Source organism: Elephas maximus, chromosome 18 (assembly GCF_024166365.1).
Source record: "Elephas maximus indicus isolate mEleMax1 chromosome 18, mEleMax1 primary haplotype, whole genome shotgun sequence".
In the NCBI taxonomy this organism is placed as follows: Eukaryota; Metazoa; Chordata; class Mammalia; order Proboscidea; family Elephantidae; genus Elephas; species Elephas maximus.
The window spans coordinates 58,336,496-58,352,215 of record NC_064836.1 but is presented as its reverse complement, the minus strand read 5'-3'; the positions used below and the strand labels follow the sequence as shown (position 1 = coordinate 58,352,215).

Genomic DNA, 15,720 nt, shown 5'->3' with positions numbered 1-15,720 from the left:
TTAATTTTGAGCAGGTGGTTTGCTGTTGGAGCAATGAGGCAGGAAAAGTCAGTGTCCATAAGAAGGAGCCCCCTTCCAGGACTGAAAGGTAAAGGAAGCTGGTGAGCAGACAGCTTGGTCTGCTCGCTTATGGTGACTACCTGGGTCCACTCAATGAGTGGAAGTGGGGGAAGTGCAACAGTGAAGAGACAGGCTGAGTTTGGACAGGTTTTTCGGCACTCGTTGACAAAGTCCATGGTGGCTAGGGATGAGAGAAAGAGGAAGGGCTGGCTGGTTAGAAGTAAAGGGAGTTGTGTGGACTCCTGTTGACCTAGCCCAAGGCGGCTAGGGATGAGTGTGAAGGGGTCGTCTGAAGTGCTCAGAGGTGTGCATGAACTCTCGACCCTAAGATTACTACCAATTATGACCTAGCTTGGATGGCTAGGGATGAGTTTCAAAACAGGTTGACCCAAGATACACCACATACTAATCCTGCCATATTAACATAATAAAACATCCCATTGGGATTATAACTACAGGCATAGATGTTAGAATTTATAACACATATTTTTCGGGAATACAATTCAACCCATAACATCTATATTTTGATTTAGTCAATCATCTTACAATAAAATTTTCATGAGCACCTTTCTTAACCCTGTTCCCCTCCTAGGAGTTTAGAATTTCACATTACCTATGCCTAAAGCATTTTTAGGCATAGGTAATGTAATAAAATATTGCTCCTTTTACTGAGAAACTAATCACTTCTCCACTTTCCCAAGAAGGAATAAATGGGGTTAACATAGGGTAGATGAATGAAAGGCCCAGAAGGAAGAGAATAAAAATTGAATAAGAAATAACAAGACTACTTGGAGGATATTTTCCAATATTCTATCCTTCTGGGGGAGCCCTGGTGGCACAAAAGGCCAGCAGTTCGAATCCACCAGCCACTCCTTGGCAACCCTACGGGGGAGTTCTACTCTGTCCTATAGGGTCGCTGTGAGTAGGAATTGCCTCAATGGCAGTGGGTATCCTATTAGGAATTCATAGATGGAGGGAGACATCTAGACTATATGTGGAGAAGTATGAAATAATCAAACACCCCACAACAGATTGTAGCAGGATGCCAATTCCTCTGCCACCCTCCTCTCTCTCTCTTCCTACCTCCCTTCTGCCTTCCCTCTCTCCTTTCATCCCTCCATCCTTCACTGCATATATTTATCTATCATCTTCTGTCATAGATCGAATTATGTCTCCCAAAAAATGTATCAACTTGGTTAGGCCATGACTCCCAGTATTGTCCTCCATTTTTTGATTGTAATTTTATGTTAGAGAGGATTAGGGTAGGATTGTAACATCCTTACCAGGTCACATCCCTGATCCAATGTAAAAGGAGTTTCCCTGGGGTATGGCTTGCACTCTTTTATCTCTTAAGAGATAAAAGGAAAGGGAAGCAAGCAGAGAGTTGGGTACCTCACAGTACCAAGAAAGCAGTGCCGGGAGCAGAGCGTGTCTTTTGTACCTGAGGTTCCTGTGCTGAGATGCTCCTAGACCAAGGGAAGACTGATGATGAGGACTTCCCTCCAGAGCTGACAGAGAGAGAAGGCCTTCCCCTGGAGCTGGCACCCTGAATTCGGACTTCTAGCCTACTGGACTGTGAGAGAATAAACTTTTCTTTGTTAAAGCCATCCATTTGTGGTATTTCTGTTATAGCAGCACTAGATGACTAAGATACCCTCACTTTTTGAAAAATACTTTAAGGAAATAAGTTAGTGAAATGTGTTTCTGTAGGATCCCATTAATTTTTCCCAGTTGACAATCCATCGTATTTTCCTCTCTACCCTGCCCCCTCCAAAAAAAAGGCCTTAGTGGTGCAGTGGTTAAGCACTCCTCTGCTAACCAAAAGGTTGTTTGTTGGAACTGTGGGGAGAAAGAAGTGGCAGTCTGCTTCCACAAAGATTACAGCCCTGGAAACCCTATGGGCCAGCTCTACTCTGTTCCATAAGATTGCTATGAGTCGGAATCAACCTGACAACAATCAGTGTTTGGTTTTGGACCACCCTCTCTCCACCTCTTCTACCTAGGTGTATGGGACCAAGGCAAATGCATTTAAATAAATGATTAAAGTTTAGGCAAACTGTAATATTCATTAATCGGGTGTCTTTAGGTAGATTAAAAGTTTGAAATCAGGAGTCAGAAGGTCTGGTTTTGAATTGTTGCTTGGCGTTTAACTCGCTGTGTGAATTTCTTAACTCTTTGCTTCACTGTTGTCATTTTTAAATAATAATAACAATAATAACTACCTCAAAGGTTTTTGTGAGGATTGAATAAGAAAACACATAGTGTAATGCTTATCATTTAGCTGTTATAATTATTATTGTTATTCACTTTTGGGACCCTGGTGATACAGTGATTAAGAGTGCGGCTGCTAACCAAAAGGTCAGCAACTATAACCCACAAGCTGCTCCTTGGAAACACTTACAGGGGCAGCTCTACAAGGCCGCTATGAGTCAGAACCAACTCAATGGCAATGGGTTTGGGTTTCGTTTACTCATTTTTATAAAAATTAGAACAGGGTTGCAGTAATAAATTATGTATTTATAACCATCATTGTACTATTGCGTATTGCAAATTATTAGCAATTTTCCTAGAGAAGGGAGATAACTAGAAAGTAGATTATGAAAGCAGTCTTTTAAAATGTACCATCTCAGGGCCTTCTACTTGGAACCCGTAGTGAATATGTTGAATATGCAAGAAATCATGTGTTATAGAAACATGGTTGTAAATAGAACCCAACTTATTTCCCAGACCAGTCTTGTGAAAAATAAATAAACATAAGCTCTGAAAATTGTTTCCTGATGAGTTATTGTTGATGCAGGGTTTGTAGTTGTTATCCAAGAGTTTGAATAATTCCAGACAATTTTTAAATTAAAATCTAAACATAGCTTCAAAAAAGGAATTATGTTTTCAAAAGAAATTATATTATAATCTTATTCCTTAACTTTTTTCTTGATCATAAATGTAAGTTATTTTTACATTTTTGGTATTACATAAACCTTTCTGCACCAAACCAAACTTCTTGCAGTCAATTCCGACTCATAGTGACCCTGAAAGGCTGAGTAAAACTGCCCCACAGAGTTTCCAAGGAGAGGCTGGGGGATTCAAACTGTCAACCTTTTGGTTGGCAGTCGTAGTTCTTACCCACTGCGCCACCACGGCACCACCTCTCTGCAACATAATTTAAAAACTTTTTTTCCCTCTCTATTGATATTGGCTTGATATTCCTTAATGGTATCACTTATGCACTTTAGTTTTTAATATTAAAAATGAAGACAAAAATATATATATAGCCAGTAGTTCATTTATGTATTATATTTTCAGTGTTTATTTTCACTTTATATTGAATATGAACATATGAATACCATCTTTAAGATGAAAGATACCTGATATTCATAGAAAAATTTTAGTTTTTTTGGCATGTCTTGGGCTACACTTCTTTTTTTCCCACACAAACATCATTTAAACAATGTCATTATTCGATGATAATAATAGGTAATATTTGCTGAATATCACTAATTGTCTTGTCCTAAGTAACTTTTTATGCATTATCTACATAAATGTCACAAAAACTGAATAGGGTTGGATTCTATTATAATACCCATTTTCAGTTAAGTACTCAAAAATGCAACAAGATTAATTAAATTGTCCAGGTATAATCGAGGGGTTGCAAAATCAGATTCGACCTAAGTCTGTCTGACTACAAAGCTGAATATTTTAATATATAGATATACTATGTAGTATAATCCAAAATATAGGTATTCCACTTCAGATAAAACTGCAGAATAGTTTGAAGTGATGTCTGAACCTAAACTCCTTATGTGTCTTTTACTTCATCCCAAAAGGTCTGAGTCGAACATGTGATGGGGTACCTGCAATATTTGGGTTAAATAGCAGACTTTTTTATATTCACACCTGAATAAATCATTTCATTAACAATATATATGCATGAGTATTATTTACCAAATCCAGGAAGTTGAAATACTAATTCTCCTCTAACGAGATTGTATCTCAAACCCTTTCCTCCTTTCCATTTCAAAGTTTTCAGGAAAAAACTTGATTGAGCCATTTGTCTTCCTCTTGACAGTAAGCAATAGTGAGTGTGGTTGGTTACAGGTACACCATTGTCTGGAAAATGGCTGCTTTCTTTATATTTTAGGGAGTCAGGTTTATCTTTCGGTAGTAATGTGGAGAGCTGAACCAACAAAACAACAGGTGCCTTCAACAATCAAAAGCATAATCTGGATGAAACACATTGCAGGGACAAGATACAGAAGAAGAGAGAAAAAAATGACAAAGAATAGTTTACGGAAATCAGGTCTGTACAGAGACACTGAAAAGAAGGGAAAAGAAATAAGATGCATTCAGTAGAAAAAATGAGTTATATGAGGACTGAGAAACAATCATTGCATTTGACCCTTGGGGGCTAGTTGGTGATTTTTAAAAGACGTTTTTTTCGCAGCGATAAAGAGGTAGTTGCCACATACTTTGATAAAACTCAAATATGTTTATATTACTACTCTTCAGATTAAAAAAAAAAACTCGCATAAAAATCAACTTTAAGAAAAAAGAACAAAAGGCAGGGGAGAAAATTACAGTAGTTTCTAGTCCACCTAGGCCATTACCAATAAACACTGACTAGTAATGAGCTCTGTTTTAATCTAAGCACTCACAAACTGTTATTTAATAATCTTTTACAAAAATTATTGGGGATTGATATCAAATTCACCAGTCTATGGTTTCTGGAATAAAATCCTTACTCCTTAAAAAAAAAAAAAAGACACTTTCCTTTCTCCAGTCTTCCAGAAGCTCCCTCAAGTTTCCACGAGTCCATAGGGTAAATTAATGGGATATGATACCATCCAAAACTTCCCTAGGTTGTACTTTTTTGGGGGCCAGTAGAAAGAAGCTATTTTTAAGCAGCCACCTGCTCTTACATTATGTTGAGCTTTGTTTCCTTCTGTCCACATTATTTTTTCCAGTTGGAAGACCATTTGCCTTGACAAATGGTCAGTGACAACACTGAGTAATTCTATTATCTCTACATAATATACATCTTTCTCAAACAATGGTTAGAAATAAAATTTAAATTTGAGGAACATTTTATTTTAGAAAGTGCCATTTTTCTGCCTCCATTTTTCTGTAGATGCAAATGAATAAGCATAGGATAAACTATGCCCTAAAGCCATCCCCTGCCACTCTCCAGGCTTGTACACAAGTTCACAGAACAGATTCAGTAAAATGTTTGGTGGAAAGTAGTTGGGATGAAGATGTGGAAAGCCCTAAATTGGTCACAGAAATATGTTTTCTTTGCAGATGTTACCAGTCCTTTTTCACACGTAGCAGTTAGTCCGTTTGAACCATTGTCCGTTTAGTTAGCAGCTGAGTGCTTAATCATTGCACCACCAGGGCTCCCTAGATATCATTGCTAGAGAATTTGAAATTGAAATACATAAACTATAAGCCAAAGATACAGCATCATACATATATTTGAATTATTTCAAAAATATAAAGACTTAGACGCATTGAGTCAAGTCTTTTCCATTCAGGGAGACACTTAAGTGTTGGACAAGTGCATCTTCTCTCATGAAAATATATTTCCAGGTTTCTAAAAAATGCCAACTTAATACAACTAGGAAATAGGAGAAAGGTCATAAATAGAAAACAACAGTTTTTAATATTCAGTTTTTTAAGGATAAAATTTTCTTTTCACATAATTCTATGAGGGCATGTTCAATTTGTGACTTTCCATCAGCTTTACTTTCTTCTGTATTTTTTCCAATCCTGAATTATATCAGGAAAACTGAGGTCGACAGGCAAAATGTGAATGTACAAAAGCACTTATGCCATTTTGGAATAAGGTAGGAAATAACACAAACAGACAAACAACAAATAAACCTGCTTGAACAACCATGCAAACATAGACATATATCAGAAATTGAATAATGGAAATAACATATATTTTGTATTTGTTAGAATATATGAAAAAATATCGATACACTGAATTATTGGTATCACCCACAGAATCTACTCTGTTATTTAGGAAGACTTAGAAGATTGAGCAGAAAAATAAATCTTGGTTGATCATGCAAAAAGGAAAGAAGCTCACCTTTAGCTTTATTCTTGGAAGCAGCCGCTGGTACCAAGGAAAGGTTGCACAAGAAGAAGAGAACATATTAGATATTAGAAACAGTCCGTAATTAGTAAGAAAACAGAGATGTTATTACTATTAGCTAAAGTTTAAAGAGATATATTTATGATTACATGATCAACACATGTTAGATAAATAAGACCTATAACAAAGAAAATAACAATTGGTGATATTTTGTTAGTATGATTAAAGTCCTTGAATAGGAAAAAGTAAAATAGACAGGATCCACCTAGTGAAATCATAACTACCATAAAGCCCCAAATTCCTTTTAAGGACTGTATGTCTTTCTCTATATCCTTTTTGTTTCTAAACTTTAGTTTCTAATTCAATTAAGGAAATACTCCTCATATGTAACTTAAATATATTAAATACTACTTCAAAGTTAAAAATACAGCCCATAAAGGTTGAATAAGTCACAAGGGCAAGTCACTTTCATTTGTTGAATGTTTATTACGTACCAGAAACTGAGTCTGAGCGCGTACCCTACACTTTCCATTTAATAACTACAGCTTCACCAAGTTTTGCTATCATTGCCTTACAGATGTGGAAACTGGGACTTAGAAAGCTCCAGTTATATGCTGAAGATCACATATACCACCCCACTGCCGTAGAGTCGGTTCCTAGAAAGAAGTAAATTTGGGATTTGATTCTAGGTGTGTCTGGCTCCAGAATGTAAACTCGAAGATTTATGCTGTTTGGATATAAGGAATTAAGTCACCAACTAAATTGCAATAATCAGGCCTAGAAAAACAAATCAAAACATAATTCATTAAACTTCAACTATTTTGGTATGACTACATAGCTACGGAATTAGAAAACTTCATTACTTTCTACTTTCCATCAAGGAGTAGAAATTATGCCTAATTATATCTAGTGGTAAACACTGCTTCGGCCAGAAGTAAACTTAATGAGGAAATTAGATGAGCTCTACTGGACAGTTCCTTACTCAAAGGAAGACTTGCAGTCAAGATGCCTCTAAACACTTTTGTGAGGTCCCTAGGTGGTGCAAACGGAGCCTTGGTGGCATAGAGGTTAAGAACTAGGATGCTAACCAAAAGGTCAGCAGTTCGAATCCTCCAGCCCCTCCTTGGAAACCCTATGGGGCAATTCTACCCTGCCCTATAGGGTCACTATGAGTCAGCATCGACTCAAAGGCAGTAAGTTTTTTTTTTTTTTTGGTTTAGTACTAACCTAAACATTGGCAGTTCAAACACACCAGTGATGTCAGGGAAGAAAGGCTGGGCAATCTGCTTCTATAGGACTACAGCTAAGAAAACTCTATGTAGCAGTTCTATTCTGTAACACGTGGGATCACCATGAGTCAGAATTGACCCAAAAGTAACATGTAAATACTTCAGAAGTGATATAATCTTCTTCAGTGTGGGTACTATTTAACAAGACTAATAGAGGAAAGAGTGTCTTTTTTTAGTCTCTAAAAGGTGTTAAAGATGATCTTCCACACCCACGAATTGCAAAATATCTAGTCTCTGATTGTTCTTACTATCAGTGAGGCTTAATTTTAGATTTTAGGTGAAGAACCTGTAAAGTGCATATGGAAACTTTTAATTGACACTTGACTCAAATTGTTTAGAGGTAAGAAAATTCTAGAAAGTCTAGTTACATGCCAGACTACTTACAGAGAATTTCATTTTTGATCCAAATTCACAAACCCTATCTTATTTTTTTGACATTTATCTTTCAGTTAGGTCATAGAAAAGAAAATGTACATTGATTGCATTTCGAAAACAATTAATAATTATTTTTCAGACAAAAATATCTTCAAAGCAAAATTATTTCCAGAAACCTGGGCTAAAGCCTTGCCTTAAACCCATGCAAACTGTTTATTCCCACAGCTTTAAAGGGGAGGTAGGGTAGGGTAGGCTGAGAGGGAGAATGATGGCAATATTGTTGTGAAGATAAAATGTAAAACTAACTAAAAAGCCTAAGATCTAAAATAAAACTACTAGCTATTTTGGATATTGTTACTAATTGTGACATAGGAATTCATAATAAAATTTAATGCCCATTAGAGTCTCTAAAAGAGCCCTGGTGGTGCAGTGATTAAAGCACTCAGCTTCTAACCAAAAGGTTAGCAGTTCGAACCCACCAGACACTCCACAGGACAAAGATGTGGCAGTCGGCTTCTGTAGAGATTTACGGCCTTGGAAACCTTATGGGGCAGCTCTACTCTGTCCTAGAGGGTCACTATAAGTCAGAATCAATATTTAAAAAGTTAATATTAGAAATTTAATTTACCAAGACATTTTACCAAGAAATAGACTTCTTTGAATGTTTTTAATTCATGGTTTATTTTTAATTACAAAAGTAATACATGACAAAAACTTAGAGGTAATAAATACAAAAGTAATACATGACAAAAAGTTAGAGGTGATAGAGAAAAGCAAATAATATCCCTATCTCCCTCTCCATTTTCAACTTCAGAGATAATCAATGTTAATAGTCTGTTAATATTAAAAAAAAAAAAAAATTTCAGTTCTTATACGAACCTACACAACCTGCATTTAGTGTGAATCATATGCATTACTGTGCAGTGTGCTTTTCCTGCATTTTCAAGGTCAATACATAGAGTTCTAACTCACTAAATAGTTGCATGTGTTTCTGTAGTGTATAAAACATATGGGACTATTTTCCTATTGATAGAAAAGCAGATCGTCTGTAGGTTTTTTTTGTTTTGTTTTTTGTTTTTGTGAGTGTGTTTTGTTTGTTTTAGTTTCAGGGTTTTTTTGTTGTTGTTTGTTTTTTAGCTAAGCTAATACCAACAATGCTGCAATACACATCCTTATGGCATACTTCTTCTGCTTTATAGTTTTGTTTTAATTTTGCAGAACAGATTTTCAGGTTATTTTCTTTTTTCTAGCCAAAAAACAAAGATGAAGACCTCAGATACTGCAGATGGAGGGTTGGGAATATTCACAAGGGGGAATATGCAAATATATTGAAAGCACTAAAATGAGAGGAAGCCAGGAAAAGAGAGAGAGGAAAAGAAAAAGAAGAGAATCCATTGATCCAAATAATTGATACACTACAAATTTCTTGGATCTTTTACACCATGAACTATTTAATACAAATTCCTTGCTATTTTTCTATTAAAAATTTGTTTTTTTAAAAAATGTCCTGGCAATAATTTAGTAGATTTTAGAATTGTAATCATTAGGAAGTATTTTCATCTATTCATGACTTCTTTAGTATTGTTTTAAAGACCACAAAAAACTGAATTACTTGTTTTTAGATTGAGCTAAAAAATAATTTACCTCAATTTCAAAAGGTGTATTTATACATCAATATGTTGAATTCTTTATACATATAAACAAGAGAAATTTCACTTCAAACCCAGATTTTTCATTTAAAAATTTGCAACACAAATTCAAAGAAAAATTTTCAAAAACCTTATAGTTTTTTTTGAAATAGTAAGAATCAATTAGCATTCACTATGTAACAGATACAATCTTTATAAAAGTTCACCTTTTTATTAAAAATTAGCAAAATAAAGATAAAAAAGGCAAATCTTTGTATTCTTCTTTGGAGTAGAAATAAATTATTGAAAATTCTCAAACATTACATGAAGACAGATGATTTCATTCTTAGGTTACTGGGTAATTACCAAAATAAAATAGAAAGAAAAACAAAAGCTCAACGCCTGTTTCTGTGTGTGTTCAGCCAGCTAATACTAGAGTAAAAAAAAAGTAGGCTGGTTAATATACTTGGAAAGGGGCCAGGCTACCAGGCTTGTTAGCCCAATTATAATTCTCTGCATATTCAATAAAAGAAGCCAAGATGACAGCAATACTGTCATAAATGTCATGTTCAATACTTGTAAGATTTTCCATTGTCAGCGCAGTCCAATTATAAGTCAATTGTAAAGTGCACATTGCACAACACCTAAAAGTGACTGGAAATTACCTTAAAAAATGCAGTTCTTACTGTTCTTCATTAAAACGAAAAGAGAGGAAACAAAGGTACTTTTGGCCAGAGAAAAGTTTTAGATATCACATCAACATTTCTTCACCTTTATAATACTATAAAAAAAAAAAAAAATTTTTTTTTTATAATAAAAGCAGCAAGTTGTAACTATATTATCAGAGTTGATCACTTTTTCCCCCAGAGATTTTTAATGGCAATAATTATAATAATATTAATAATGTAAAAATGTATGGATACAATTTTAGAAGAAAAAACGTGAATAATAAGAGAATCACAATAGTTATTTACTACTGAATATTGAATACATAGAGAATATTTGTTATTACATTAATTAAGTTTATCTCTAAAAACTACAATGCAATCATCAAAAAGTAAAAATACAATGAATTCATTATGTTACCATTTTGGTTATGATTCCCATCAAATTAAGAATGTGTTTGGTTGTTTGGAAAAGGCAACCCTATTTAACTAATAATTTTGCAAAGAATTGGAGTATCTAAAAGAGTATTTCTCAGAATGGAGTAATGGCTTCTAAACAGGGCATGGGAGAAATCTCAGGGGAGGTTAGACAAATTTTACCTGCCTCTAAACTGATATGACCTACTCATATTTTTCCCTACTCTTTTACTTCTTACTTACTGGCTTTTAAAATTCACTGTGATAACAAACGGTGATATATATTTATTGGTTCCTATTTATAATATGTGGATAATGTAGAATTTATTGGATTTGTGGTCACCCTTATAAGTATTTGCTGAGAAGTTATTTAGCAGTGAAAAATATGGTACAGAGTTAGCAAAGACATTAAAAAAACAAAAACTCATTGCTGTTGAGTTAATTCCAACTCACAGCAACTCTATAGGACAGAGTGGAATGGCCCCAATAGCGTTTCCAAGGAGTGCCTGGTGGATTTGAACTTCTTGCAGACCTTTTGGTTAGCTGCTGAGCTCTTACCATTGCACCACCAGGACTCCTAGCAAAGACACTGCTAGTATTTATGTAGAAAAAGCCCATGCTAAAGTACTGTGGATCTTTTTTAAGACGATACTGAATTTTGTTGAAATATTTAGATATTTTAACCTAGTGTTTGTCATTTTATCTTTCCCACCATAAGAAAACAAAAATACAAGGGACTATTGTTTCTTAAAGGGAAATAATAAACTTAGACAGTGCTCAGACTTTATATAGCAAAGAGACAGACTGCTGACATACATGACTTGAGATATTCAGATATATTAGATGTTTCATTTGTCCCAAATATGTCTGCAATGAAATAAAACAAAAAGTCATTGATGGAATCTGTGCAATTTGTATTTTTTAAATATGAAAAAAAATAATCTTAAGAGTACACAGTGTAAAATATAAAAATAAAAGGAACTGGCATTGCCAATACTTCCCAGAAGAAATAACAATGAAAACTAACAGATGCAAAACATTGTAAGACCATAGTCCAGAGAGTATAAGTGAATATGTCTAGGCCACAAAGCTATTCAGCGGCAAAGTTACATGTAAAACTTGGGTCTCTGGGCACTTAGACATGTCATCTATATTGTTTTTGTTAGATGCCCTTGAGTCTGTTCCAATTATAGCCACCCTATGTACAACAGAAGAAAACATAACCAGTCCCTACACCATCCTCACTATCATTGCTATATTTGAGCCCGTTGTTGCAGCCACTGTGTCAATCCATCTGGTTGAGAGTTTTCCTCTCTTTCATTGACCTTCTACTTTACCAAGCATGATGCCCTTCTCCAGGGACTGGTCCCTCTTGATAACATGTCCAAGGTATGTGAAACAAAGTCTCACCACCCTTCTTCCAAGAAAAGTCTGTTCATTCTTCTGGCAGTCCGTGGTATATGCAATATTCTTCTCCAACACCACAATTCAAAGGCAACAATTCTTGTTCAGTCTTCCTTGTTAATTGTCCAACTTTCACATGCATATAAGGCAATTGAAAAAGAAACACAGCTTGGGTCAGGCGCATCTTAGTTCTCAAAGTGAGGTCTTTGCTTTTTAACACTTTGACAAGGTCTTTTGCAGCAGATTTGCCCAATGCACACGCCATTTGATCTCTTGACTGCTACTTCCACGTGGATTGATTGTGGATACAAGTAAAATGAAATCTTGATAACTTCAATATTTTCTTCTTTTATCATGATGTTGCTTATTGGTTCAGTTGTGAGGATTTTTGTTTTCTTTATGTTGAGGGGTAATCCATACTGAAGGCTGTAATCTTTGACCTTCATCAGTAAAGCTTCAAGTCCTCTTTGCTTTCAGCAAGCCAAGTTGTGTCATCTGCATATCACAGGTTGTTAATGAGAAGTCTTCCTCCAATTCTGATGCCACGTTCTTCTTCATATAGTCCAGCCTCTTGGATTATTTGCTCAGCATACTGACTGAATAAATATGACAAAAGGACACAACCCTGATGCACACTTTTCCTGATTTTAAACCAGGTAGTATCACCTCATTCTGTTCTAACGATTGCCTCTTGGTCTATGTACAGGCTCTGCATGAGCACAATTAAGTGTTCTGTAATTTCCATTCTTTGCAATGCTGTTCATAATATACTATGATCCACACATTCGAATGTCTTTGCATAGTCAATAAAACACGGATAAATATCTTTCTGGTATTCTATCCTTTCAGCCAACATCTATCTGACATCAGCAATGATATCCCTCATTCCACGTCCTCTTCTGAGCCCAGTTTGAATATCTGGCAGTTCCCTGTTGATGTACTATTAAAATTGTTTTTGAATTATCTTCAGTAAAATTTTACTTGTGCATGATATTATTACATTGTTTGATAATTTCTACATTCTGTTGGATCACCTTTCTCTGGAATGCCACAAATATGAGTCTTTTCCAGGTGGTTCACCAGGTAGCTGTCTTCCAAATTTCTTGGCATAGACTAGTGAGTGCTTCCCAAGTTGCATCTATTTGTTGAGACAATTCAGTTAGTGTAGTGTCAATTCCTAGAAGCTTGTTTTTTTTTTTTTTTTTACCAGTGCCTCCAGTGCAGCTTGAAGTTCTTTCTTCAGACCATTGGCCCTTGATCAAATGCTACCTCCTCAAATGGTTGAATGTCAACCAATTCTTTTTGGTACAGTAATTCTGTGTACTCCTTTCATCTTCTTTTGATGCTCCCTGTTTTGTTGAGTATTTTGCTGAAAAGTCCTTCAATATTACAACTTGAGGCTTGATTTTTTTCTTCAGTTCTTTCAGCTTGAGAAATGCCCAGTGAGTTCTCCCCTTTTTGTTTTCTCACTCCAGGTCTTTGCAAGTATCATTATAAGACTTAGTCATCGTGAGCCAGCCTTTGAATTCTTCTGTTCAGCTCTTTAACTTCATCATTTCTTCCTTTCCCTTTAGCTACTCTATGTTCAAGAGCAAGTTTCCTGTCTTTTTATTGACTTTTTGTTTCTTCCTGCATGACATCCTTGATGTCATCCCACGACTCGTCTGGTCTTTGATCATTAGTGTTCAGTTGTCGTATCTATTTTTGAAATGGTCTCTAAATTCAGGTGAGATGTACTCAAAGTTGAAAACCCTGGTGGTGTAGTGGTTAAGAGCTATGGCTGCTAACCAAAAGGCTGGCAGTTCAAATCCACCAGCCGCTCCTTGGAAACCCCATGGGGCAGTCCTACTCTGTCCTTTAGGTTGCTATGAGTCGGAATTGACTCTATGGCAATTGGTTTGGTTTTTATACTCAAGGTCATATTTTGGCTCTTGTAGACTTGTTCTAATTTTCTTCAGCTTCAACTTGAACTTGCATATGAGCAACCGATGGTCTGTTCCACAGTCCACACCTGGCCTTGTTCTGACGGATGATATTGAACTTCTCCATTGTCTCTTTCCACAAATGTAGTCAATTTGATTTCTCTGCATTCCACCCAGTGAGGTGCACGTGTATAATCTCCACTTTTTGTTGAAAAAAGGTATTTGCAATGAATAAGTCTTTGGTCTTGCAAAATTCTCTCATGTGAACTCTGGTGTCATTTCTATCAATAAGGCCATGTTTTCCTACTACAGATTCTTCTTTGTTTCCAATTTTTGCATTCCAATAACCAGTAATTATCTATGCAACTTGATTGCATGTTTGATCAATTTAAGACTGCAGAAGTTGGTACAAATCTTAAATTTCTTCATATTTGGCCTTATTTGGTTGTTACGTAAATTTGAATAATAGTCATATTGATTGGTCTTCTTTATAGGCATATAGATATTATCCTACCACTGACAGCATTGTAGTTCATGATAGATCTCGAAATGTTCTTTTTGACAATGAATGCAACACTATTCCTCTTCAATTTGTCATTCCTGGCATAGCAGACCATATGATTTTCTGATTCAAAATAGCCACTACCAGTACATTTCAGCTCAGTAATGCCTAGGCTATCAATGTTTATGCAATCCACTTCATTTTTGACAACTTCCAATTTCCTAGATTCATACCTCATACATTCCACCTTCCAATTACTAATGGATGTTTGCACTTGTTTTTTTTCTCATTTTGAGTTGTGTCACATCAGCAAATGAAGGTCCCTAAAGCTCAACTCCATCCACTCCATTTAGATGGACCTTAATTTGAGGAGACAGCTCTTTCCCAGTCATATTTTGAATGCCTTCCAACCTGAGGGGCTTACCTTCTGGCACTATATCAGACAAGGTTCTGCTCCTATTTATAAGGGTTTCACTGGCTAATTTTTCTTTCCTTTGTTTTTTTAAGAAGCAGGCCGGCAGATCTTTCTCCCTAGTCTGTTTTAATGTGGAATTTCTGCTGAAACATGTCCACCATGGGGGTCACTGCAGGCATTTGAAATACCGGCGGCATAGCTTCCAGCATCACAGCAACACGTAAGCCACCACATTATGACAAACTGACAGACAAATGGTGGGTTACCTACATATATCATCATATATATTTTAAAACTCCCTAAGTCTAAATGTAATCATTATAGTATCTAATGTGCCAGACTATACTAAGAGATTTGATTCCCCTTTACATAAAGTAACACTAATGGGAAAAGTAGAAGTAGTATTACAATTAATTTATTGGATACTTTCTATGTTATTATGATCTTTCAGGATACAGAAATTAAAATAATTTCATTGCAGAATCAGATAAATATCTACAACCCCTTTCTTTTTTTAATCATCTGAAACAGACTTAAACACATTTTTTCACTGATTGCCTGAGACTTATTTTAAATAGCATCTTTCTTAGCCATCGACTAAAATCACCTATACATTAGAATTTTTTTCTTAGGCTCATTAGAATTTGGAAGACCCTGAAAAATATGACTTTGTCTAATTTCTTTCATTAGTTTTTCTTTCTTCATAACCAGGCAAATATCACACTAGAAAAAAGTGTGAAATTTTATGTTTTACATGATTAAAAAACATTTCACAAAGAAACATTTTCTATAGGAGTTATAACCCAGGATAATAAATATTTGATGAGCAGAAATTTATCTTTACATAAATATTCCAACTAATAAATAAAGCAGAAATAATAGAATTAGAAAATCACCATCTGTAACCCTAAAAACTATTACACTGAGGAAGCAGTCACCGTTCCTGCTAACA

The 15,720-nt window shown here is 35.4% G+C and overlaps 1 protein-coding gene across 3 annotated transcripts in view; it reads right to left on the bottom strand.

The window, feature by feature from the left end:
* CADM2 (cell adhesion molecule 2) overlaps positions 1-15,720 on the bottom strand; it is a 1,167,413-nt gene that overhangs the window by 346,420 nt on the left and 805,273 nt on the right. For 2 of the 3 annotated variants that reach the window (XM_049858640.1, XM_049858642.1), the window contains exon 2: positions 6,146-6,172. The exons of the other annotated variant lie outside the window; for it this stretch is intronic. In XM_049858640.1, the coding sequence (XP_049714597.1) occupies positions 6,146-6,172 (27 nt within the window). The remainder of the gene's footprint in view (positions 1-6,145; positions 6,173-15,720) is intronic. 3 annotated transcript variants of the gene reach the window in all.